We start from the raw sequence: 27,332 nt of genomic DNA, 5'->3' as shown, positions 1-27,332 counted from the left end.
ATCCTGTTCTCCCAGACCCTGGGATCATGCCCTGAGCTGAAGGCAGACGCTCAACTGCTGAGTGTCAACCCAGGTGTCCCTCCTGCCTCATTTTTGACTCTGATGCTACCTTGACCACCGTTAACTGATGGATTCTCTGGAGATAGCTCCTGACTTAACATGTCCTTGGAGGATAGGAGGGTTACTGGTGAATGTAGCACCAGGCAGCAAGTTGGAGCACCAGGGATACCTGGCCACTAATCACAGAACCCCTGCAGGGACCACCCACTCTTTATAAACTCTGAGTGGCTTTGCAATGCACTGTGTGTGTGTGTGTGTGTGTGTGTGTGTGTGCGCGTGTACATACATGTGCACATATGCTCTTTCTCAAGAATCCCAAACTATTGGATGCCTGAGTGGCTCAGCAGTTGAGCATCTGCCTTTGGCTCAGGGCATGATCCCGGGGTTCTGGTATTGAATCCCACATTGGATTCCCCGTAGGGAGCATGCTTTCCCCTCTGCCTGTGTCTCTGCCTCTCTCTGTGTGTCTCTTGTGAATAAATAAAATCTTAAAAAAAAAAATTCCTGAACTATTTAGGGGTGCCTGCGTGGCTTGGTTGCTTAAGTGTCCAACTCTTGGTTTTTGGTTCACATCACAATCTTGGAATCCCAAGATCGAGCCACTTGTTGGCTTGGTAGTCAGTGCAGGGTCTGCTTGTCCCTCTCCCTTCTGCTCTGCTCCTCCTCTCACTCACTTAAGTATATAAATAAATAAATAAATAAATAAATAAATAAATAATAAAATCTTTTAAAGAAGAATCCAAAACTATTTATTTATTTATTTTCCCCAAACTATTTAGATAGCTTTTAGAAACCTACCTAAAATCACAGACAGATCCAGAAAGGACTTAAACAGATCTCGTCCAGGGAACTAGATAGATTTCTGATCCCTAAGGATTCCATGCAGGAATACAAGTTTTGAAGCCTGTAGGGACCAGGCAGGTAATATAAGTGACCACAGTGGCCAGGGTTTATTTTGTTATGCTGCTTTATGTCAGATTCTTTCAACACCTGTATATACTTTGCATACCTGGAATATTCCTCAATTTCATAAACAACTCGATCGTCTGCTAATTCCTTGAAGCCTCCTCCATCCCTCCATAATCTGTAAAATAGAGATGATAGTTGTCCTACTTCTTGGGGTTATTGTAAAAATTAAAAGCATTCATGGATGCAGTGCCCTTAGATCAGGACCTGGCATGCTCACTGCAGTTAGAACGATGATGATAATGATTCTCACTTTTGCTGGAGATGTGGACACATGGACCTTCACTTTCATCTTTACTGTAGGGAAAAACCTCTCAGACCTGCTGATAAGTGACAACTTGGACTTGACCTCAGTGGCAGGGATACAGCCAGCCAGTGGGGCTGGGAACCAGAGGACACCATGCTGTCTGCTGGGCTACTGTCCTCAGCTCAAGACAGCAGATGCCAGGCAGGAGTGCAAGCCCTGTGTTGCCATGTCTTTTGGTTTTCCAAAAGAATCCAGGACTCAGGATTTTATTTTTATTTTTATTTATTTATTTTTTATTTATGTATTCATTCAGAGAGAGCGAAGAGAGAGGCAAAGACACAGGCACAGGGAGAAGCAGGCTCCCTGCAGGAAGCCCGATGTGGGACTCCATCCTGAGTCTCCAGGATCACACCCCAGGCTGCAGGCGGTGCTAAACCGCTGTGCCACGGGGGCTGCCCGGACTCAGGATTTTAAAATGTGAAATCACCCAAGCTGTAGATGTCAGCTGAAAAAACAATTTTTTTTTTTTCAAATAAGGAGACCCAACAAATGTCTGTGGGCTGGATTCAGCTAGTGAGTAACTTCCGATCTGGTGTGACCGCTGTCATTTATCAGATGTTGGGGCCAAGGCCTGGGGAGTTAATGTGCCCACAGAAGTGGGAGAACAGGCACAGATCCATTTCTGTCCAGTGCCCCCCGCCCCAACCATGACAAAGCCTTCCTCCCAATGAGCCCTTGCAGGGGGAAGTTCTGCTTCTTGCATGATTGGAGATGGAGATTTTATTTTAAGCCTACAGAAGGCAACCCTGAAAAACCAGGGCAGAGGATTAGACTCGCTCTCCTGCCCTTCACGTCTTTTGAGTTGGTGCTCACTAACTACATGAGCCTTCCTCATCTGGGGAAGAGAGAAAGGAGCAGAGCTTTTGGAAACCTACCAAGGGGACTCCAATTCTGAGGCTGCATGACCTCAGGGGATTAGTTCCTTCATCTCTTAGTGTCTGGACTCTGAAATTATAAAACAGAGATTCATAGTAGGACTTCCTGATAGGGCTACTCTGAGAATCAAGTGAATTCATCTATTTAAAGCCCTTTAAAATGGTACCCAGCACTTAATAGGCTTTCAGTAAAAATTAGCTGTCAGAGGAAGAAACATACCTTTTTCTTTAGGATTCCAGGGGAGATCATGCATCATTTTCTGTGTTTTCCAGGGCTACTTGGCAGATCATTGGGAGGAGGGGTGAGTGGAATGCAAATACTCAAGAGACACTTTAATGTGAATACATCCATACCAGCTCACATAGATTGACAAATGCAGTGTCCCCACTTGTATTCAGTGGGGGCCTGGTTAGGAAGACAGGGCTGGGTTGGTGTGTGTAGTTGGAACAGGTTTAGGAACTTGTATGATGGATATAGAGGTCAAGCAAAGTACATTTTAGCCTGGGAAGCATGTTGTCACATAAGCCACTGATTAGATTACAGAAGTGTGGCATTTTCTTATCTTTACTGTTTCAAATGAAAAAGAATCAATATTTTCCAATTATCTCCAGTGGTGTATTAAACTCACTTTGTCATATTTCATTTCACCATCTGAGAAAGAGCAGGGGGAAAGGGTCAGGAAGATACATTGTGAGAGAAGATGAAGTCTTCACAGCAGTTCGTACCCATGCCTCCTGTCTTCCCAACACTGTCCATTCAAAAATTTGGTCATTCATTCATTCGTTCATTCAAAGATTCCAGAAATGTCCACTGATGTCCAATCCATTCTAGGCACTGTTCCAGGTGTGGGAAATCCAGTGATAAGAAAAGCCAGTGGCCATATTTAGGGACAAGGGAGATAAACCACAACCACACTAACACGAAATAGATCAGACGGGGCTGTGCAGCAGGTAAAAAGGAGGGAGGAGGGAGGGAGCTAGTCCTCTCTGAGGAGGGGGGGTCCCTTTAGGCTGAGATGTGATTAATAAGTAGGAGCCAACAGGAGAGGACCAGGACCGTGTGAGCAAAGGCACTAGAACACAAAGGAATCGTGAGTCCAAGGAGCAGAGGAAAGACTGGCGGGCTGCTGGGATGTGTGGCGTGGGTGTGGCTGTGAGCATGCTCGAACAGGAAGAGAAACATGCAGAGGAAAACACACTGGAGGGTCAGGTAGGCAAGGGATATGGTCTCATTTTTAGTTGGCTTCCATGGGAAAAGCACAGCAATAGTGGAGGCAGGAGACCTACCAGGTGACTCTGCAATGATTATGGGCCTCACAGAGGGACGATGGAGAGGAAACAACAGATTCAGATATGTTTGGGATGCAGAGTCCAACAGAACTCACGGAGATCCTTGAACATACAGTCAGCTGTTTATGGGGGAGTGAACTACTTCCTGCTAAGCGCCTACTATGTGCAGGGCACCATTCTACGCATTTCACATGTACTATCTTAACACTGACAATAGAGTGAAATGGAATTGCACTATCAGTGTTTCCAAACAGGTACTGAGAAGCTGAGCCAGACGGGCTGACCCACAATCTACCCTCTCTGCCACCACACAGCATTGTCTCCAGGCTCTCATGTAATTATGAAGGCAGCCAAAGAATGCATGGCTAAGCATTTTTAGAAATGCACAAGCAAATGCGCATAACAGCGTGCAGGTTATAAATAACCATTTCTAGCTGCCAGCTGCTGTTTGGGTTTGGAAAGGAAAATAGGATCTTAGCATGACTTGTTTATCTCAGGTAATTTGGCAGTAAACTGGGCCCTGGGAATTTGAGTTACACAGAAAATGCAAAGGAAGAGTGACAGGGATATTGTTTTGGGTTTTCAGACGACAGAATGTGACTTAAAGTCCCCAGAACCAGCCTGGAGGTGCACACGGAGAATTGGAAGGAATCTGAAAGTGTGTCGCAGAGCCCACGTTTACCTGTCTTCCAAGCAGAAATTTTCTAACAGATTTCTGTTATTATGATGAGATTTCCTTAAAAAGCTCTCCTCCCTCCCCTGCAAAAATGGTCCATAGCATCGAGGTAAATACAGGAGATTCTCCAGCCTTCTGCCTAGTTGCCTATTAGGTTAGAAACTAGAAGGCTTTTTTGTTTGATCTATATAGATCTTTAATTTTTTTTAAATTACTTGTCAAAATTTAAAACTTAGAAGCTTTCTCTTAATACTGGACTTCTCTGGAAAAATCCAACCAAGTGAGACTGGGCCCACATTCCTGCATGGAAACTGGAAGCTGGAGCCAAATAGCAATTTCCCCAGGGGTACCTAGGTGGCTCAGCCAGTTAAGCGTCTGTCTTGGTTTTGGCAGAGGTCATGTTCTCAGGGTGGTGAGACCAAGCTCCGCTTCGTGCTGGGTGTGGAGCCTGCTTATGATTCTCTCTTTCTGGGCAGCCCAGGTGGCTCAGCGGTTTAGCGCCACCTTCAGCCCAGGGTGTGATCCTGGAGACCCAGGATCGAGTCCCATGTCGGGTTCCCTGCATGGAGCCTGCTTCTCCCTCTGCCTGTGCCTCTGCCTCTCTCTCTCCTCTCTGTGTATTCTCATAAATAAATAAAATCTTTTTTTTTTTAAAGAAAGATTCTTTCTCTCTCTCTCTCTTCCTCCCTCCCTCCCTCCCCCTCTACCCCCCCCCCCCCCCCATGCAGCACTCTCTCTGTCTCTCTCAAAAAACAACAACAACAAAACCAAATAAGGATTCCCCTTAGGCTGGGCAGGTGCTCCCCAGGCTGCTCTGTCCCCACCCTGCCACCTTACTCTGCCATAGGTCTCTTTGCAAAGGCTGGAGGTGGAAGTCTAGGAAGCTGGGATGGGGCTGAAGACCTGTGTGTGTGTGTGTGTGTGGGGGGGGTAGTAATGACACTGGTGGGGCCCCAGGGTGCTTCCATCCCTGGACTTGATGAGTGGGTGGGTGCCAGCAGGGTGGAGTGAACACTGGATTAGCAGCCAGACTGGTTACTAATCCGGTTCTTCCCTTTCCTCGCTCTGACCTTGGACAGGTTTCTTTACTTCTCTGAGCCACATGGCTCTGTTGTTTTGTATGATAGGGAGTCCTGAGAGCAGACCTGGGGAAGAAGCTGTCTAGGTAGGTGCTCAGTAAGCACAAGGAAACCACGATTTCCAGACAGCCCGTCTAGACAGGTCTCAGTTTTCCTTTGCTTGTTTTTCCTTCCTTTTTCTTTTTCCTTTCTCATCTTGTGTGGCCATTTCACAGAAACTTTGCCCTTAAATAAATGAGCAGGTCACCAAATAGCGTATTGGCTTAGCCAAGAAACTGTTGTTCCAATTTCCAGAAAACATTTTTTTGTCATCATATCATTCTTATCTCTCGTGCATTGTACAGGTCAGTCTCTTAGACGAAGACAGTTTGTCCTCCTAAAATACCGTGTGGTCTCCAACAAGCTTTGGGGTGCTGCGTTTTGCAGAGGCTACTCTCTCTCCAGCAGACCAAACCTTCTTGTGGGTTCTCTGATGGGAATAGTCTACAGCATTTCCCATTGTATATTTTTAAAATTTGAATCTGCCTTTTGGACATTTAATATTTTAAGTTTCTTTTAATTTTTTCAAAAGGAAATAGGTTCAAATACATCATTCAAAAATAAAAACAAGGCAGCCCCGGTGGCGCAGCGGTTTAGCGCCGCCTGCAGCCCAGGGCGTGATCCTGGAGACCCTGGATCGAGTCCCACATCAAGCTCTCTGTATGATGCCTGCTTCTCCCTCTGCCTGTGTCTCTGCCTCTCTTTCTCTGTGTCTATGAATAAATTTTAAAAAAAAGATAAAAACAATATAAAAAGGAACAGTGATTTGCCCTTGCACATGTAGCTCTGAGTGGTTCCTTAAACAAGTAGAACCAACATGAGTATTCTTATTTTCCTCTTTCTTAGAGAAAAGGTTGCATAGTGCATATACTTTCTGCCTATTGATTTTTTTTTCACTTAACATATGACTATCTCTTGTATAAGGAACTTGCCCATTCATTTTTCCAGCTTCACAGTATTCTGTACCATTGTGCGGATTCACTATATTTATTTAGCCAGTCCTTTCTGGTAGACTTATGGGTCATTTCCAATATTTGCTATAGCAAATTGTGATACAGTGAGTACCTTTGTACATCCATTTCCTGTTTGTGGAGGTGGATTCTTTGTGGTGGATTCCTGGAAGTGCCCTTGCTAGCCCAAAAGGAAAATGCACTTGTACTTTTGAGGATATTGTCAAAATACCTTCCAAAGCGGCTATATCATTTTGCATTTCCCCCTGCAATGCTCAAAAGTGTCAGCTTCCTAGCTCTTGTCAACAGGACATTGTCAAACCTCTGATTTTTGCCAGTCCAATTAGTGAGATTAAGTGGTATTTCAGTGAGATATTTGTCATTTAAATTAAATTCCATAGATATATAAAATGAATGCAACATAAGCCCTTGTATTTGGACAACAGAAGAAATAAACTCATTTTAGTAACCTAACAGCTGCACCGTTACCCCAGTGGAGAGAAGCAAATTCTTTGTTCAAAGCTCCTTTGTGGTGGGGAGGTCCCTGCATGGGCCCTCTTTGCTTGCAGGACTTCCACTGGATTTATTCTCCAAAGCCCAGCCTTTCCTGCCAAGACTGAGCATTTCACCTGAGTAGACAGGAGTGAGTGTCTAATGCCAATCCTGCCTTACCACTTTTGGCATCTCATGGCATTTAGCTGGCTTGCTGGCAACACTGTCTTCTTTGATCACTGGGAAATCATTTTCCCTTGATCAATCCCCTTATTAATTGCTCCAGGAGTCCAAAGTACATTAAAAAGCTACATGACCGAAAGAATTCCTTACATCAAACTCCTTCCCTTACCAGGCCCATTCTGGTGTTCTTGAACTTGTCTTTAGCACCTTGACTGAGGAGCAGTGCAGTCCAGTGGTTAGGAGTGCAAACTCTGGAGCCAGCCTGCTCAGATCCAGATCAAAGCTCCTCTACTCACTAACTGGGTGATTTGGGGCAAGTTTCCTAATCTCTTTGGATCTCAGGGACTGCATCTGACAAGCGGGATGAAAATAGTGCCTATTTTTGGGGGTAGCTGAAAGGAGTAAATGAGTTGATTCATGTACTTAACCTGGAACTCTGCCTGGCACAGAATAAACCTGACTTAAGGTAAGCTCCCATGGTAATGGTAATGATTAATATGATTGCGATGGTGATGGTGTTAATGAGGATAGCCATTAGGAGCACACTGAGCCCTGTCACTTACAAGTTACATTTTTGTGACCTTGAAAAAGAAGTTCAATCACCCCCTCAACATTTGTTTTTCATTTCTCCCTTGGCCAACAGGCTAGTACAGTCCATCTAAAGCAAGAGTAAGCAATCTATAGCCTGGGGGCAAAGTCCGGCCTACCACCTGTGTTTGTGAATAAAGTTTTTTGGAATACAGCAGCACCCATTTGTCTAGTGCTGCTCTCATGCCATGATGGCAGAGTTGAGTAGTTGCACCAGAGACTTTGTAACTTTAAGAACCTATGGCCTGTAAGGTAAAAAATATTTACACACTGGCCCTTTAAAGGACAAGTTTATTGACCCCTGATCCACAGGAGTGGTTGAAAGTCAAGAAAGAAAGCCTGTGTGTTGATCCTGGCACGTAGTAGGTGTCCACTTCAGTGGAGCTGTGTCCCACAAACATTAACATTCATGAACTTGGTGCCTGGTTCTCACCCTTGCCCAACCCCCCACGCCCACCCCCAGCACTCTCCTACACGAAAAACAGAGAGAGTAATTACCATGTGAATAATTTAGTTAGAAATACCATAAAATGATATTAGGCATATGTATTTTTATCATGTACTGTACATTTCCATATGCACCAAATATTTCACACATGCAGTAAACTACAGCAGTGGATATAAAAGGCTGTGGAGGGCAGCCCCTGTGGCGCAGCGGTTTAGCGCCGCCTGCAGCCTGGGGTGTGGTCCTGGAGGCACCGGATCCAGTCCCATGTCCAGTCCCAAGTCGAGCTCCCTGCATGGAGTCAGCTTCTCCCTCTGCCTGTGTCTCTGCCTCTCTCTCTGTGTGTCTCTATGAATAAGTAAATAAAAATCTTAAAAAAAAATAAATAGAAAAAAAAGAATTTCCTTCAAAGAACAAAAAGGCTGTGGACTGTACTTCATAGGAGGTTTACAGCTCTTTTAAGGGTAATTCTGACACTGACTTTCCCTTGCCTGATGGCTTCAGAAGCTGTCATCCAAGGAAGATGCACCTCCCTTCTGAATGGTAGTGCTGAGCATTATGATCTGCATCTAGAGCAAAGTAAAACCAAAGTGTCAGAATCCAGGCAGCCCCAGTGGCTCAGCATTTTAGCGCTGCCCAGGGTGTGATCCTGGAGACCTGGGATCAAGTTCCAACTCAGGCTCCCTGCAGGGAGCCTGCTTCTCCCTCTGCCTGTGCCTCTGCCTCTCTCTCTCTCCCTCTGTGTCTCTCATGAATAAATAAATAAAATCTTAAAAACAAAACAAAACAAAAAAACAAAGTGTCAGAATCCTCTAACCATTGAAAATAAATCCAAAGTGTGGATAAAGGGCAGCTGGGGTGGCTCAGTGGTTTAGTGCTGCCTTCAGCACAGGGCGTGATCCCAGGATCCGGGATGGAATTCCACGTTGGGCTCCCTGCATGGAGCCTGCTTCTCCCTCTGCCTGTGTCTCTGCCTTTCTCATTCTCTCTCTGTGTCTCTCATGAATAAATAAATAAAATCTTAAGGAAAAAAAGTGTGGGTAAAATCTCTGAAGTCCTAAGTGGGAGAATATTATATGCATTCACGTGGTTTTCTTTTTTATTCCATTCCCCAGGCACATGTCTGTTTTATAATATGAGGTACACATGTATCATTTACATTTGGCCTAATTTATCATCTCATGGCTGAAACTGACAGGTCACCTTGCAAAATGCAGGGGAACACCCCTCAATTTTGCAAGCAGCGTCTATTGATATTAATGTCACCTTCTCCCATCTCCCTCCCTGAGTGTTGTGAGAATACCATGAGATATGAGTAGGAAGGTACTCAGAGATGCTTTGTGCAGTAGACAGGCCCAGTGTAATCTCGTTCCTTCTGTCCTTGGCAAGAAGGAGCAGCCTCCACGTCAAGGTGCCCAGAGGAGAAAGGGGCTCAGTGGTGTGAGGACGGGACATTAGATTACAAGTGTGCATAATTAGAGCAAATTATCTTCATTAGAAAATAAGCAAATTATTTTCCAACTTAATGAATAAGCAGCTTCTAATGAACTCCAGTAGAGAGATTTGCTTTCAAATCTCAGTAGCTAAGCTCTGTGTTCTTTGTATTAATGTGTTGTTTTTATGGCCCACCTTAATGTTTTTCTTACTGTTGCCTATTGGAGTAACAGAATCTGAGAAATGAAAAGCAACCCCAGAGGTGATTCAGCCTCTCATTTTAAGTTTTAAAAAAGGGATGGTGTAACAAGACAGGGATATCCACTCTCACCACTGCTATTCAACATAGTACTGGAAGTCCTAGCCTCAGCAATCAGACAACAAAAACACATTAAAGGCATTCAAATTGGCAAAGAAGTCAAACTCTCCCTCTTTGCCGATGACATGATACTCTACATAGAAAACCCAAAAGCCTCCACCCCAAGATTGCTAGAACTCATACAGCAATTTGGTAGCGTGGCAGGATACAAAATCAATGCCCAGAAATCAGTGGCATTTCTATACACTAACAATGAGACTGAAGAAAGAGAAATTAAGGAGTCAATCCCATTTACAATTGCACCCAAAAGCATAAGATACCTAGGAATAAACCTAACCAAAGAGGTAAAGGATCTATACCCTAAAAACTATAGAACACTTCTGAAAGAAATTGAGGAAGACACAAAGAGATGGAAAAATATTCCACGCTCATGGGAGAATTAATATTGTGAAAATGTCAATGTTACCCAGGGCAATTTACATGTTTAATGCAATCCCTATCAAAATACCATGGACTTTCTTCAGAGAGTTAGAACAAATTACTTTAAGATTTGTGTGGAATCAGAAAAGACCCCGAATAGCCAGGGGAATTCTAAAAAGGAAAACCATACCTGGGGGCATCACAATGCCAGATTTTAGGTTATACTACAAAGCTGTGGTCATCAAGACAGTGTGGTACTGGCACAAAAACAGACACATAGATCAATGGAACAGAATAGAGAACCCAGAAGTGGACCCTCAACTTTATGGTCAACTAATATTCGATAGAGGAGGAAAGACTATCCATTGGAAGAAAGACAGTCTCTTCAATAAATGGTGCTGGGAAAATTGGACATCCACATGCAGAAGAATGAAACTAGACCACTCTCTTGCACCATACACAAAGATAAACCCAAAATGGATGAAAGATCTAAATGTGAGACAAGATTCCATCAAAATCCTAGAGGAGAACACAGGCAACATCCTTTTTGAACTCAGCCACAGTAACTTCTTGCAAGATACATCCACGAAGGCAAAAGAAACAAAAGCAAAAATGAACTATTGGGACTTCATCAAGATAAGAAGCTTTTGCACAGCAAAGGATACAGTCAGCAAAACTAAAAGACAACCTACAGAATGGGAGAAGATATTTGCAAATGACATATCAGATAAAGGGCTAGTTTCCAAGATCTATAAAGAACTTATTAAACTCAACAGCAAAGAAACAAACAATCCAATCATGAAATGGGCAAAAGACATGAAGAGAAATCTCACAGAGGAAGACATAGACATGGCCAACACGCACATGAGAAAATGCTCCGCATCACAGGCCATCAGGGAAATACAAATCAAAACCACAATGAGATCCCACCTCACACCAGTGAGAATGGTGAAAAATAACAAGACAGGAAACAACAAATGTTGGAGAGGATGTGGAGAAAGGGGAACCCTCTTGCACTGTTGGTGAGAATGTGAACTGGTGCAGCCACTCTGGAAAACTGTGTGGAGGTTCCTCAGAGTTAAAAATAGAGCTGCCCTATGACCCAGGAATGGCACTGCTGGGGATTTACCCCAAAGATACAGATGCAGATACTCGAAAAAGCAAGCTCCCTGCACCCCAGTATTTATGGCAGCAATGTCCACAATAGCCAAACTGTGGAGGGAACCTTTGTATCCATCAAAAGATGAATAGATAAAGAAGATGTGGTCTATGTATACAATGGAATATTACTCAGCCATTAGAAATGACAAATACCCACCATTTGCTTCAATGTGGATGGAACTGGAGGGTATTATGCCGAGTGAAATAAGTCAATCGGAGAAGGACAAACAGTGTATGTTCTCATTCATTTGGGGAATATAAATAATAGTGAAAGGGAATATAAGGGAATGGAGAAGAAATGTGTGGGAAATATCAGAAAGGGAGACAGAACATAAAGACTCCTAACTCTGGGAAACGAACTAGGGGTGGTGGAAGGGGAGGAGGGCAGGGGGTGGGGATGAATGGGTGACGGGCACTGGGGGGGGCACTTGATGGGATGAGCACTGGGTGTTATTCTGTATGTTGGTAAATTGAACACCAATAAAAAATAAATTTATTAAAAATAAAAAAAGGGGGTGGTGTACAAAATATGGCCCAGAGAGATCCTGTGGGATCCTGTGACTTATCTAAGATCCCATAACTGGTCAGCTATCCACTGGACCAGGTCCCTAAGCATGGGTCTGACCAGCACCAGAAGGGCCTCAGCCAGACTCTGGGGACTGTCATATTTGCCCCTAGATTAGCTCTGTTTTCCTTCTGCTCTCTAGCTTTATTCTAGGCCCATTTTGCCCCTGTTGTCATCTTTCTTCCTTGGCACTGCTTCTGCTGGTAGAATGCTCTGGTCTGACCCCTGGTCTCTACCCTTCTCTATCCCCTTCTAGCTCCAGGCCAATCTCCTGGCTCCTGGCTCTGCCCTGTGTGGCCTACCACCTGGCATGCCATCTCCTCTGGTCAACCCTAGGGCCTACAGTGAGTCCTTTCACTGACAGCTAGACCAGACGTGGTCAAGCGTATCTGGGAGCCATCCACCCTAGTTCCTCTTCCAGAGCTTTGGGGATCAGGAGATTGGGATAAAATTGGCCCAACAACCCAGATCACCTGATCCTTAATTCTGAGTCTTTTCCCTAATTTTTTAAATTAATGAACTTTATTTTTTAGAGGAGTTTTAGGTTCATAGCAAAGTTGGGTAGAAAGTACAGAGTGTTCTCATACACCCCCTGTCTGCACACACATACAGCCTCCCCCCACTGTTGACATCCAGCACCTCGGTGGTATATTAAGTGGGTGTCTGTGGAATACAAGGGCAGGTAAGCAGTCAGTCTCAGATCACTTTGTTCTGCTGCCTTGGCATTCTCTGGTCTGGTAGTCTGTCCCCCAGGGCAGGTGGCTGCTGACAGCATCAAAATTCACGCATGGAGATAGCCCTGCTCTAGCCCTCTGCCTTCTCTGTCTTTCCAACTAATTTCAAATTCCTGGAGCTGGGGTTCCAATTGACTGTGGTTGGGTCAGGTGTCCATCCCCAGGGCATCATACTGAGATTGGGGTTCTGTACAGTCATGGCTGCCAGGGGACTCCCCTCTGAGGACAGGAAGGAGAGTAAGAAAGAAGGAGGCAGTTTAGGGTCCTTATAAGCTGAGCAGATAACCCAAAAGACATCTACTATACCATGATACTGTATAATCCAGGGTCTCCTATAAATTTTCCCTCTGCCTTTTTTCCAAATCCTTTATTGGCCCCAAATTTCTGGCCATTGCCAGAGGTTCATCTTTGGACCTTTGCTCTTCCCCTTATTCTCACTTCCTTAGAGTGTTATCCTTTGACTTGTACTTCATCACCAGCTATGAGGTCCCCTACCACCCCCCCCCCCGTCCTCCAAACCTGTGTAGACCTACCACAAGTGGCCACATCCAGAGACAAATGTCTTTCCTCTGAGACTGGGTCCCCACTTCTTACTTCTCATAAATAATCACTAAGCGTTTTTGCTCCTGCTTTGGAGTACTTTGGCTAATAGGACATGTGGTACTGATTTTCTCACAAATAGCCACCCTCTGGATAATTTGGAAGACACATTGACAATGCACAGCGGTTCGCATTTTATATTTTAAAACCAAGGCAATCCATTAATTTTCCATCAAGGAATCCTTTTATAATGGACACTTTCATAAGAGTTGTGAAAACTGCATTTGGAACAGCATATTTAAACCTTATGATGTTGAGCTGTTGAATTTATATGTACTTTCAAATGTTAGTCTTCCAGTTTTCTAAGAAAAGCAGCATTCTCTCTGAAATTGCCCGTTATATGGGAAATGCAGGTGATTACTGCTAATTCACATCTGTACTATCACCTAGGTGGCGAGTTTGGGGGTTTGGTGAAGCGCATTGGTATGCACTCATCAAAGGTTATGTGTATGTGCACAGTGGAAGGCATTTTTGTGGAAGGCATTTTATATAATTCCAAACAATTTAATAAAAATGTAATTCGACTGGGAAATCTACAGCCAGCCCTTGCAGAGTGCAGATAATGTTCCAGATTAAAGAGCTGAGGCTTTGTTCATTACAGTCAAATAACGTAAGTGTGTGAATTACCATTTCCTTGCCGTTGGTCTATTTCAAGAGTATGCCATTTTCCCACTATAATAATAGACTACATTTTCTTAAAATCATTTGATTATGATTGGTCCCGTCTATTCAGTTTGCAAATAAAAAGCTTTTGCAGTGATAAACTAGCTGTTTTAAAATAGCCTTAATCTCTGGTTCTGCTTTTGAACCGCTACAGGTCAGACTCTGCGAAAGGGTGACAGAAGCCGCTCGTGCTCGCGGGAGAAAAAGGAGGTAAATGTGGTCACTGGTGAAGGTGGGTGGGAAGCATCTTTGTTTGAAAGGACCTGAGGGAGCATGCTGGTGAGTAAGGATTCCTGGATTTCCTGCTTGGGTCTCTCTGAGTTTCAGGCTTGAATCCTGGACCAAACGAGAGGTGACACCTAGAATTCTCAACCAAAGTGTCACTCATAGTAACAATCTCTTACGAAGTGGATCAGTTAGCTTTGTCTGCATAACAAATCAAACCCACATTTCAGTGATGTGAAACAACGGCTGTGCATTTAGTTCGTGATTCTGTGAGTTGTCAGTTTGGGCTAGGCAGTTCTGCTGATTTCAGCTGGACTTAGGCATTTGCAGTGAGCCACTGTGTCACCTTGGGGATGGCTGATATCAGTAGTGTGTTTTGGCTCTCTTTCAGTGCTTTCTCGTCTACCAGCAAGCCAGCCAGCTTTGTTCATAGGGGGGTTCAGGGAGTCAAGAACATGAAGAGGGGAAGCTGTAGGAACTCTCAAGCCCTGGGCTTGGAACCAGCACCGTGTCACTTCTCCCACTTTGTTTTCTTTAAAGCAAGTCACATGGTCAGGCCAGATTGAAGGGGTGGGAATAGGCCTCACCTCTGGATGGGAAATCTACAAATACTGTGGCCATTCTTGAAACCCGCAGCACTGAGCCCACCTGCTCTGTACTTGGCATAAGGGATGAGAGAGACAGCCCTGATCTCAGGGTGTGCTTGGTGTAGATGGAAGGGATGGGCAACAGGATCATTATAATGCCATGTGAGAAGGACAAAGAGAGTGGAATTTCAATACAGAAAAGGGGTCTCCTGACTCTGCCAGTGGTCTCCAGAAAGGCATGCAGCAAAGCCTCTTAAAGAATGAGCAGCAGTTTTTTGGGTCAAGTAAAGAGCATAGTCAAAGTCCGAGAGAAACAGAAGGTTGCAAGATTACTGAGCCGGAGGGTACAAAGTGGAAGCAAGGACCCCGAGGTTATCACAGGGCCTTTGGATCAAGTCTCAAGCTCATAGGAGTCTGGATTTGAGTCTTACGTTGTGGCAGATGGGTGTAGGGGTACCAGCGTGTGAAGGCATGTGACTCATCATAAGTATGGACCAATGTTGAAATTCATCAGCTCTTACCTGCTGCATCCTCAGAGTTGGCCTCACCTCAGCCAACTGAGGCAGGTTGAGGTTGGACCACGAAGGACCTCGGGTGCTTTGCAGTAGCTGTCATCCTGCCCCCTCTTGTCTCCTTTCTCCTCTGTAGCCAGAATAGCCAGTGTGGGTTTTCTTCTTATTTAAGCATCCTACCTGGTTCGCAGGCTGGGACTTTGGTGCTGCTTGAAAACGTCTAAATGTCAGCCCTGGTGGCCATTCTAGAAACTGAAACAGGGTGGGTTCTGTTGCTCCTTCCTGGTAGGAACATTTTTCTGGAAGCAGGAGCAGGCGTGCCCATCTCCCTCAAGGTCCTTCCAGGGACTTGGAGGGTAGAGGAGCCAGAACAGGAGTGAGCACAGGCCCACAGGCTCCTGGCCTCCCTTAGGAAAGTGACCTAGAATGGGGACCAACCCCTACACCCCTCCATCCTCCCAGCCAGAAATGAACTGTTTCAACCTAACGGAGGCTTTTAGTCACAGAGTAACATCATCACATTTATCCACATTAAGAGATTTGCTAGGAATCAACAGAGCAGGGCAGCAGGTAACTAGTTGAGATACTGGTTTCCACCTCTCTCTTTCTCCTTGGCAACAAGACTCCCTAATTGCTGCTTTCCTGGCTACTCCCATCATGCCAGTTGCCCGAGAGCATTTCAGATCACTCCTCTTCTGCAAAGTGCTTGAAATGAGAAAAAAAACAGAGCAGAGATATTTATCACAATATCTAACTTTCACCCCGAAAGATATTTAAAATGGTTTTAGGCCTTTCTGAAAAAGAGGGCTCTGACTCTCCTAACAGGGCTTTTGTTTGGTTAGAAAAACAAGAGAAAGAAACAAAGAGCAAGCTACTAGGATGCTCATCTTGATATATTATAACATGCTTTTCCTGCCCTCCTCCTCCTCCCACATCCCTCCCCCATCACCTGCAAAATTGTACTTGCTGACACTCTGGGCCTTATACAAGATGCCAGGTATAGATCAGACTCTGTCACCATGAAAGGCAAAGAGAAGACAAGCTGGTTGGAACAAGCAGACAGGGAGGTGCATCATGTTGCTTCGGTAGTGAGGTGTCATAGACCTGCTCACCCCATGGCAGGTGAACATGCTGTTTCCTTCCGGGGTCGGGACTGGGTACCCATCTGTGTGGTCGTGGCGCAACACGGCGAAGTGAGGAGGGGAGGCTATTCTCAACGAGCTCATCAGGCCAAATTTAAGCCAAAGATGTTTTATTTGGCCTAGATTCTATTACATTTTTTTGAAAATTAGATGCCTGCATTTATGACTTTCACATAAAAATGCCCACTTCTGGCTTCTTTGATAAAATGGAGAAGAAGAGCAGAGGCCTTATTCCCATAAGGCAACACTAGGGAATGGCTGGTGTTGAGGTAGGCACCCCGCTCTCCGTGGGGTCCTCCATTCAGCCATCCCTGCCCTCCACACACAGCTACCCAGTAGCAAACAGGTACCAGCAACCATATTGTGGCAGCCCCGTGCCGAGTGCTGTGTGTCAGCAGTCACAAACACTGTTGCACACTAGAATCACCCAGGAGCTTTTTTTTTTTCTTAAGATTTTATTTATTTATTCATGAGAGATATATATAGAGAGAGAGGCAGAGACACAGGCAGAGGGAGAAGCAGGCTCCATGCAGGGAGCCCAATGTGGGACTCGATTCCGGGTCTCCAGAATCAGGCCCTGTGCTGAAGGCGGCGCTAAACCGCTGAGCCACCCGGGCTACCCCTTCCCCAGGAGCTTTTTATTTTTATTTTTTAATTTATTTTTATTTTCTTTTTAAAGATAGATAGATAGATAGATTGATTGATTGATTTATGAGAGATAGAGAGAGAGGCAGAGACACAGGCAGAGGTTGAAGCAGGCTCCAGGCAGGGAACCTGACATGGGACTTGATCCAGGGTCTCCAGGATCACGCCCTGGGCCGAAGGCAGCGCTAAACCGCTGAGCCCCGGGCTGCCCCCCAGTAGCTTTTTAAATACCCCAAAGTTTAGGCCTCTTTCCAAACCAGTTAAATCAGAATCTCTCGGGGTGGGGCCCAGGCTTGAAAATTTTGTAACCACCTTCTAACCACAGGTGAAAGCCAGTGCTTGGTCTGTGTTAAGTAACCCTTGTCCTCGTCCTTTCCTGAGCACTGCGTGCCTGTATGGCCCCAAAACACCCCAGTTCTCAAAGCCCTCCCACAGATACACGTAAAACCCCAACAGGTGCCAGAGGAGGTAGAGTAGGCTTCCTGGAAGAGGCAGCTTGAACCCCGAGGTCTTGGAAGGGCTACAGTCTTTGCAGAATCATGCATCTGATGGCTAGCTGGAAGCCAATAGATACTTTTCTCCGTTTAGCTAGGTAAAAATATTCTCGGCCTTGTCTCTAACAAGTATTCATGGTTTCTGCCTGTGGAGATTATATAGTGTTTATGGCCCTTGGTCATGAATTATTAATGATTTTGAAATTGTGGTCATTGTAGTTTACTCAAAAATCATTAGGAAGTAAATTTATCACACAGTGCTCAAAAAAAGTAGAAAAGAAAATCACGAAGGAGGGAAAAAAAGTCTTTATTCGTCAGCTCCCCAGCACCGTGGGGCTCATGGGCATGGCACTGGAGACACATCCTATGACACAGAGCTACAGGGGCCCCAAGAAAATGAATTAGTTCCCACAATGCATTCCTCCTGTCTCAGACAGATCCCAGTCATATGACCTTGGATGATTCTCTTGACTCCTCATACCGCCTTTTGAGATTTTTCTTTACTGGGCAGTAATGTGTTAAAGTACCCTGCACGATGCCAGACCTGTAGTAAGCATTCCATAAATATTCGTTGTTATGGTATTTTGTTTTTGTTTTTGTTTTTTTTGTTGTTATGGTATTTTAATCATTTCTTAGCATGTCTAATATTTAACAGAGAGATATTCATGTCCTTGGACAGAGAAGGCGCACAATTATATTTCTTACTGAAGGGGTCTCCCTTGCTCTAGCTGGACTTTGGGCTGATTCCAGCCTTCCAATCTCCTGGCTGTGTGCCCTCAGGCAGGTGGGCCCAGGCAGGCTAGATCCAGTGCCTGGGCTAGATCAGTGCAGTCTGAGAGTCTCCTGTGATAATGCACTGCTGCCTTTTGCAGCTGATTGGAGATTCTGAAAAATGCTCTTAACAGCACACTCATCTGCTGAGCTCACTTTGTAAAGGACTGCAAAAGTCATTTAACTCAACCACCTAGAAAATGTTAGGCTTTCCCTCTGCATGCAGGTACAATCGCATGCACGCACCGCATGCTTACACATACACACACACACACACACACACACACGAGCACTTCCTGCTACTAAGCAAAGCCACTCAGTGCAAGGACTAGAGACTCCTTCCATCTTTGCCACATGGCAAGAGGAACTGGATCTCAGGAGAACACAGTGAAGGAGAGAGTCCAGGAATCAGGCTGCTTCCGGGGATGGGGAATGCTGGATGACCCTCTCTTTGGACCATCACAGACATGCCACCCCGCCCCTCTGGTCTATGCACCTGTCATTGTCTTGATGCTCTTCCCTATCCTTCCTTCTCCCTCCCCTTCCCTACCTTCCTTCTCCCAGTTCAGACACAGAAAGAGAGTCTGATTGACCTGTAATCAATACCAAAGGGTATTCAGGGGACACAGTGCTCTTGATTTCAGCCCCATCAGATGCCCTCTCAAGAAGCAACCACAGTAAGCAATGGCTTGTGTGTCCTTCCAGAAATCCTTCCATAGCTGTGCAACTATGCAGAGCATATCTGTCCTTCCCTGTCCCAATGATAGCACAGCAACACATGCTGCTTTTTTTCTTGGATTTTTTTTTCATTTAATAATGTGTCTTGGAGAGCATTCCATAGCAGGACATGTGCACAGACCTCGTCCATTCCTCTTTATGGCTGTACAGTGCTCCATTGTGAATGCACAGAAACACGGTCCTTTCTTTGAAACCTTTAGGGCCAAAGGTATTTCACTGTTTTAGAATTTAGAAAGTAATACCATCCCAGTATGGCCTAGAATAACACCCTATAATCAAAAATATTAATGTTATCTGCAGGGAAACATGAATATTCATACTAACCAGGATAGATAAAGGCTGTAAGTTTCATATTAGTTCTGATCCGGTTTTGATACCAAATAAATGCGTGTAAGGGAGTGTGGACCTGTCCATAGATATATCACTGTCCCTGGTTGACAACTTTCTAGGCTACTAAGAGAATTTGCTGCTTTAAGAGTACTTTATCTTATTTTATTTTAAGATTTTTTTTTTTTATTCATAAGAGACACAGAGAGAGAGAGGCAGAGACATAGGCAGAGAGAAAAGCAGGCTCCCCGTGGGGAGCCTGATGCAGGACTCAATCCCAGGATGCCGGGATCATGCCCTGAGCCAAAGGCAGACAATCACTAAGCCACCCAGGTGTCCCTGTAAGAGTACTTTAAAGAATACCCTAGAGCAGACCTCTTTGTGCACAGGTCCAGAAATTGCCAAAGGTTAAATTCTTAAAAGTAGGATGACTGACTCAAAGGGTATGCACTTTTTATTTTTATTTTATTTTATTTTAATTCATAGAGACAGAGAGAGAGAGAGAGAGGCAGAGACACAGGCAGAGGGAGAAGCAGGCACCATACAGAGAGCCCGACGTGGGACTCGATCCCGGGTCTCCAGGATCACGCCCTGGGCTGCAGGCGGCGCTAAACCACTGCACCACCGGGGCTGCCCGGTATGCACTTTTTAAAACTGGGCATTTCCATTTTGTCTCCCAACAGCATAAGAGAGGCAGTGCTTTTTGTTCTAGGCTACCTGGTAGCATACTGGCCAGATTGATGTGTGACTGCCCACACCAGGACCATTTGATGGCCACCCCTGCATGCTCTCTAGTCCGCTTTCCTTAGCAGGGAGTAGGAGCAGGGCAGCTGTCCTGAGAAGGATTTGGAGGCATGTCTAGCACCTTGATTTCTGAAAGCCATATGTCCCAGGCCCTTGGCTCTCAGCACCTTGTCTGGCTGGTTGCAGCAGCACCAATGGGACTGGTGACTTGTCCTGTAAGTTTCAGACTCTACTAGCCACACAGTCTGCAGACCCTTCTTCCTCATTTCAAGTCCCAGTGTTCTGGGCCACTTCAGCCTTCTGGGGAATCAGGTGCCAACCCTTCCATCATATTTATAGATTTCAACCCCTTTGTTTAAAAATTTTAAAAATAATTAAAAAAAAAAAAAAAAAACGAAGCAGGCAGGGGGGAGAAAAAACAATTCAAGTTGAGAGTCCTGTGTTACAAGAGCCTGTCCAATTTGACGGCTGATGTTCCAAATCCACACTTTTCCCGAAATGAAAGCTTTCAGTTCACATTTCTGGGCAGAGAAGAACTAAATCCATTTTCTAGCCAATTGCCAAGTGCATTCCCAGTTGTGAAGTTACAGCTGTCAGGCTTTCTGTCTCTTGAGGGCTTGGTTTCTGTAGGTCCGGGAATTTTGAAGTGGGAGGCCGTCAGGACACCAACAACTTCTGATCACTCCAGAGCAAACAAGTCACGTGGCGGGTTTAGAAGCCACTCAGCAAAGTAGTGGAGTCTGAGAACCCTGGAAGCAAACAGCCTGGTTCCTAGTGGAGCCCCATCACTCAGGCCAGTTGCCTATTCTGCCTGTGACTTGATCTCCTAAAGAGTAGGGATCATAGAGAGCCTGCCTCAGAAGGTCGTGGGAAGAATTCAGTGATTCAATACGTGTCAAGTGCTTGCAGGGGTGCCTGGCCACCTACAAGGAGCTCAATAAATGTTGTATCCTGTAATTTAGGACTGGCAGGGGCAGAGCAGCCTGTTGAGAAAGCTAATCCCTTCAGAGTCAGAGGTGGATGAGAGTTCTGGCCACAGAAAAGTGAGCTACAATTGGGCCAGTGTTCCTCACCCCTTTGGGGTGATGGAAACTCATCACACCCAAAGGCCAGCCTACCGTGAGACCCTTGCAATCAGGCCAGGAGCCACAGGAGATGTGTCCACAGACCTGGTGTCAGGAACCCACGTTTGACAGCAAGGCCAAGACGAAAGCCTCGGAAAGCAAAGAGAATCAATTTCTGATAAAATGCCAGGAAGGAGATTGACGTGTCGGAAACCTTCCTGGTATCAGCTTAGCTTCCAGCACAAGATTAAACTCTAGGAAAAACCCATCAGAGAGCCGCAATTTGTGACCAGAGAGAGATAATGTTGACAGCTTCCCCTTCCCAGGTCTGTTTTGGATAAACAATGTGCCCTTCAACAGAGCTTCATCAGAGTTTTCTCTATTTCCAGATCTGAGGCATGAAATTGCCTTGAAAGTGTCTCCTTTTTCCTCCCAACCCCCAAATTCACTTTTGTAGAATACAGAATGTTGGTTAGAAAACAGAATGATACTGTCTAAGAGAAGGAGCTTCCTGCGAATTCCTCTTGAAAGGTATGTCTGCAGGGGGAGGAAGGGCCTATCAGAATGTAAGAGCTATCCCTTCAGTCTGTGGATCCTTCTGGAAGAGCAGGACAAGGGCCATGACAGTGGTAGGCCATGTGGGCTCCAGCCACCACTGCTGACCATGGGCACACTTCCTGTCCCCTCACTGGGCCTCCATTTCCTCTGCGTCCCCCAGTCTGACAAGAGCCATCCATCTGTGACATCCATTTCCTTAGGGTTCACAGGCTGTCTCTTGGACTCCCCTCCTCAAACTAGCTTCATCTAGAAAGGGAATTTGTTGCCTCACCTAGCCAAAAAGTTCTGGGCGCGGCTGAATGCGGTCATGCTCATTCAGTCCCTCTAGACTCGTCCATGACAGGGCTTTCCCCAGCAGGCTGTTGCATCTCAGAGCAAGCTAGCTGCCAGCAGCCCCAGGCTGGAGGGCACTTGGGGAAAAGGCACAGGCGCTGGAGCCAGACAGCCTGGGGTTGAATCCCAGTTCCTCACTTACCAAGTGCGTATCTGCCTGTGGGCCTTCATATGTAGAATGGGGATACTGGTGGTGCCCACCTTATCTGGTCATCGGGGGTGCTCTGAGCGGTGCCTGGCATGTAGTATACCCAGAAAGAGTGACAAGTGCTTTTTCCACTCCTTTCCTTCCTATAATTCCCATAATTCTTTCAACAACTGTAGCTAGAGAGAGCAATGTGAGACGCATTGCCAGCCCAGGGTTTTATACCACTCCAGTGACAGGGCTGGGGGTGGGGATGGGTTGACCCCATGTGAAGCACATGCTGAGGAAGGGGTGTTTTCCCAAAGGATAATCAGGATCCTGTTACCAGAAGACAGGGAGGTGGGGAAGGCTAGACAGCAGGCAGAAGGCAGTGGCTGTCCAGCACACGGCCATCTCGCACTGGGGACAGTGGGGCTGACAGTAGTGCAGTTGTTAAATCCCCATGAGACCCCATGAGGTGAGCAACATTTTCCTCCTCTTGTAAGTGAGGGACCTGGGCTCACAGCAAAGAGGCAAGCTGTCCCAGCCACCGCAGCAAGTCCAGGGCCACGCTGATCCTCCATGTTCTGTGCACTGTGAAAAGTGGCAAGTGCATGCCTTACCCCAGAGGGACCTCAGGCAAGTTCTGTGACCATCCCAGGGTCGTGGGGCAGTGCCCACAGGTCCAAGGGTTGAGGGTATTTGATCCACCTGAGCTGCACAAGAGCAAGTCCTGACTGCCTTGCTGCAAACAGCCCAACCCATACAGTACTGGGGCCTCATTGACAGCTTGGGAAGCACATAGTTGCCCAAAACACTCACTTTGGAAATGTCTCTTATGGCTGTGGCCTCTGCTGTGTCACCAATGACAGGCTTCCTAATATCTTCGTCCAGAGGCACACATTGGGTGCAGTTGGCACAGCAACTAGGCTGCATGTGGCTGTTACCTTTTCTTGGCCATCTTGGAAATGAGGCCCCAAGAGCAAGGATCAGTTTCTTTATCTGTAAAATGGGCATCTTCGGTCCTTCCTCCCAAGTTTGAGGCCTCAGGGAGGTTAAGAGAGATGAACACACCAACTGGCTCTCTTACAGGTCACTTTCCCTCTTCTCCCCATGGACCCTATCGCTGGCTCAGAGTTATCCAGAGGACTACATCCATCCTCCTGGGGTGACAGGGAAGTGAATAGGAAGGCAGGGGCAATGACAGCCAGATCATGCCAAGCTGAGATAGATCTGATATTCTCTGCATCCCCAAATGCAGTTAATGACAGCTGGAACCCAATCAGAGGTCAATAAAAAGAGTAGTGCCCTTCCCTGCCCCCACTATATGATTCAGCACAAAACTGTAAAGTATCAGAAAATTCATGGAGGCTCTCCACTTGTTTTCTGTTTCTTTCTTTTTTTTTTTTTTTGATGTAGAAACCTAAACTCTTTCTTTTTACTTTTACTAAAGATTTTTAAATTTCATTTCATTTGAGCAAGAGAGAGCATAAGCAGGGGGAGGAGCAGAGGGAGAGGAAGAAGCAGACTCCCCACTGAGCAAGGAACTTGATGTGGGCTGTATCCCAGGACCCTGGGATCATGACCTGAGCTGAAAGCAGATGGTTAACCTGTTAAGCCCGGAGGCATCCTGAAACCTAAACTCGTCCAAAAAAAAATTATTTGGGCTGCTCATGCTTTGCCGATGCCCTGGAAGATGGCACAAGAGAGATAGAATGGCAGGAATAGTCAAGGACAGGGCAGGGCTCTAGCTCAGACTTGCCGGGGCTTGCATCCTGGCTCTAGCTGTGTGGCCTATAACAAGTTATATTCTTTCGTTATATATTTCCGTGTCTCAATTTCCCCATCTGCAGAATGGAACTGAAAATGGAGTACCTCAACACGGGGTTGCTGAGCGAAGTAGAGAATAGTGCTTGTGAAGTACTTGGAACCATAGCTGCACCTGCTGTTCAGGTGTGTGTGGCCCATCCTGGCGTCCTGTCCATCTGTGCCACCAGGAGGGGGAGCACCAGAGGTGGGGCTGGTGCAGTCCACATTGGCAGGCACCCACCCGGGTCCGGCCTGCATTAGACATTTACCATCTCTTTCTGATTCCAGAACTAATGGATGCTAACTGTAGTGAAATTAGAAAATGCAGAAAGGTACACCAATCTGTCATTGTCCTACCACTTAGATAATCTCCATCACTTGCTCCCATGTTTCCTTCTGGCTTTTTTGTGCACAGCTACCTGTATTTCAGAATTAGGGTCATGCTACTAGACAATTAGAAAACGCCTACCTTCCATTCTTCTTTTTGCTTTTTATTTATTGAGATGTAACTTATATATAATAAAGTGGATGATCTTAAGTACATAGTTTTAAGAATTTATACAACTGCATATGCATGTGTTGGCACTACTCCCATCGAAAGATAGAACATTCCTAGCTCCCCAGGAGGCAACTTCATGCCAACTTCTTGTTCATACACCTCTCCAAGGGTATTATCTATATCTACTGTCTTGACTCGTAGAAAAGTTTTGCCTGTATTTAATTTTATATAAATGGAATCACAGAGTAAGTACTTATTTTATGTTTTATTGGTTTTCTTTTGAAGATTTTTACTTATTTATTTGAAGGAGAGAGAGAGAGCACAAGAGCAGGGAGGAACAGCTGAGAGAGAGGGAGAAGCAGGCTCCCTGCTGAGCAGGGAACCTGACACAGGGCTCCATCCCAGGACGCTGGGATCATAACCTGAGCTGGAGGCAGACGCTTAACAGACTGAACCACCCAGGCGCCCCAGGTTTCTTGTAAACGTATCTGTGAGAGGGGTGCCTGGGTCACGTAGTTAGGCGTCTGACTTGGTTTGGGCTCAGGTCATGATCTCAGAGTTGTGAGATTGAGCCCCTCATCTTTTTTTTTGTTTTAAAAGATTTTATTTATTTATTCATGAGAGAGGGAGAGGCAGGCTCCATGCGGGGAGCCCGACGTGGGACTCGATTCCGGGTCTCCAGGATCACACCCCGGGCTGAAGGCGGCGCTAAACCGCTAAGCCACCCGGGCTGCCCTCGAGCCCCTCATCTGGCTCTACGCTCAGCACTGTCTGCTTAAGACTCTGTCCCTCTGCCCCTCCCTAAAATAAATAAATAAGCCTTTTAAAAACAAAAACATTTGTGAGATTCATCTGTCTTTAAGAGTATCAGTAGTTTGTTCCTTATTGCTGTGGTATAGACCTTCAGTTCTTTTATTAGAAGAATTAAATTGCAAAACAATTCGGGTTCATTGTTGTCATTTTAAAAATTCCAAGTTTAGGCATTGAATAAAAATTCCACTTGAAATTTACCCCAATATCATTCTTCTCCCTGGAAATAACCAGTTCTCAGTGAGATGTTCATCTTTCTGGACCTCATTCTGTTTGTACAATTCTGTTCATTGTTTCCATTGGGAGTGAATTTGGCTGCACATAACAGAAAACCCAGCTAATAATGGCCTAAGTTGGGGCTCAGCAAGCTTTTTCTGTAAAAGGTCAGATAATACATGTTGTAGGCTTCACAGGCCACACTGTCTGTCTCTATCATAACTACTCAGCTCTGTCATTATAATGCGAAGGCAGCCTTATCAAATATGTAAATGAGTGGGTGTGGCTGTGTTCCAGTAAAACTATCTGCAAAGATAGGTGGCAAGCCAGATTTGGCCTATAGGCTGTAATTGGCTGACCCTTGGCTTAACAGAAGGGATTTGTTTGGCTCCAGTGGCAAGAAATCTGAAATAGCCTCATAAGAAAAACCCAATTCACATTCCTACCAAAAATATTTGAGAATGCCTGCAACCTTGCAAATAGTAGGTATTAACAGACTTTTATATTTTTGCCAATATTCTTGGTCCCTATTCCTGCATTTTGGGTAAATGCCTCTCCCTGATCTTTCAGCTCAGTGATTTTATCTGTATCTGTATCTGTTTCTAGGCTGCTCTTCACTGTCTTTTGATCTTTTTATTTTGATGATTAAATCTTTTCCTCGTGATTTCTAATTAATTCCTCTCCATACTAGGTTATTCTTGTCTGATGGAGACAATGTCCCCTGTTATCCCTCTAAGAATATTAAATATACTTAAAATATCTCTGTTTGCATCATTATCTCTGTCTTTGGTTGTTGTTCCTTCTGTTAGTTGAGTTGGCCTGTCTCTTCCGTGGTGTGAGTTTTCCTGGAATGTTTTGTGATTGGTGCATGTGTGCTTCTGTGTTCTGTGAGCTCCTGTTTTCTTTGTGGAGGCCTTTCTTCCTTCCTTCCTTCCTCCCTTTGACAGAGAGTGTGAGCTGACAGGGAGGGGCACAGGGAGAGAGAGAATCCCAAGTAGGCTCTACCCCCAGTGTGGAGCCCAGTGCAGGGCTCAATCTCACAACCCTGAGATCCTGATCTGAGCCAAAATTAAGAGTCAGATACCCAACCAACTGAGCCACCTGGGTGCTCCTGGATACATTTCTTTTTAGCCGCCGGTGATCATGTCAGAGGGGTGGAGCTTGCTGCAAGAAGTGTGGAGCTAATAGTTTGTCTTCTGAGCACAGGATCTTCCATTTCCTTCTGGTTATATCCTGCTTTTCTATCACAGAGAACCCTGCCCCCCTCCAGGCACATATCCTCCAAGCTAAGTGGAGCACAGAGCTACCTGTTAGTACCCCAACAGGAGTTTGCAATCTGTGTCTTTGAACCTTGACTTTGAGGCCTCTCCTTTTCCTGGAGAATGTGTTGCCTCTGGGTTTGGAGCAACCCAAGACTGCCTTCTCTTTTTATAGCAGACCTTCCCAGCTTTTCATTTGGCCCATATTTCTTTTCATTAATCCAGTTCTGTTTGCCATCCCATTCTCAGGGATGTCTTGACATTTTTAATCTACCAGGAGCACCCCTTCTCATTTTCCCATGCTCTTACGGACTTTATTAAAGGGTGGCTCTTCTGTGGGTTTGGCCAGGAGAGGCTGATGTGTGTACTTGCCCTTGGTCTTCCTAACTCGATTCAATCTCAGGGTGACTCCTTGTTATAGTTTTCGCCTTCCTGGCCACTTCCATCTGAACAGGTTCATATTTCTCAAAAAACACACTGTACTGGAACCAAACTGAACATTCCAACAGTGAACCAATCCATGTAGAATATAGGGATGGCATGTGCTTGCTAATAAAAGCTGGGTTCAGATACTAACTGCTCTCTACTCTATGGGCACATCCATTCAATTCTTTAAGCTTTAGCCTCCT

General features: G+C 45.5%; 1 protein-coding gene across 3 annotated transcripts in view; it reads left to right on the top strand.

Annotated features, from left to right (window-relative positions):
- The window catches only part of LOC121487491 (katanin interacting protein), a 193,377-nt gene that overhangs the window by 7,905 nt on the left and 158,140 nt on the right, over window positions 1–27,332 (top strand). For all 3 annotated transcript variants that reach the window (XM_041749279.1, XM_041749278.1, XM_041749281.1), the window contains exon 2: window positions 14,001–14,056. In XM_041749279.1, coding sequence (XP_041605213.1) covers window positions 14,001–14,056 — 56 coding nt within the window. The remainder of the gene's footprint in view (window positions 1–14,000; window positions 14,057–27,332) is intronic.

The sequence above is a fragment of the Vulpes lagopus genome, chromosome 3, assembly GCF_018345385.1.
Source record: "Vulpes lagopus strain Blue_001 chromosome 3, ASM1834538v1, whole genome shotgun sequence".
In the NCBI taxonomy this organism is placed as follows: domain Eukaryota; kingdom Metazoa; phylum Chordata; class Mammalia; order Carnivora; family Canidae; genus Vulpes; species Vulpes lagopus.
The sequence above is the reverse complement of the archived record's forward strand: the minus strand, read 5'-3'. Positions and strand labels throughout refer to the sequence as shown.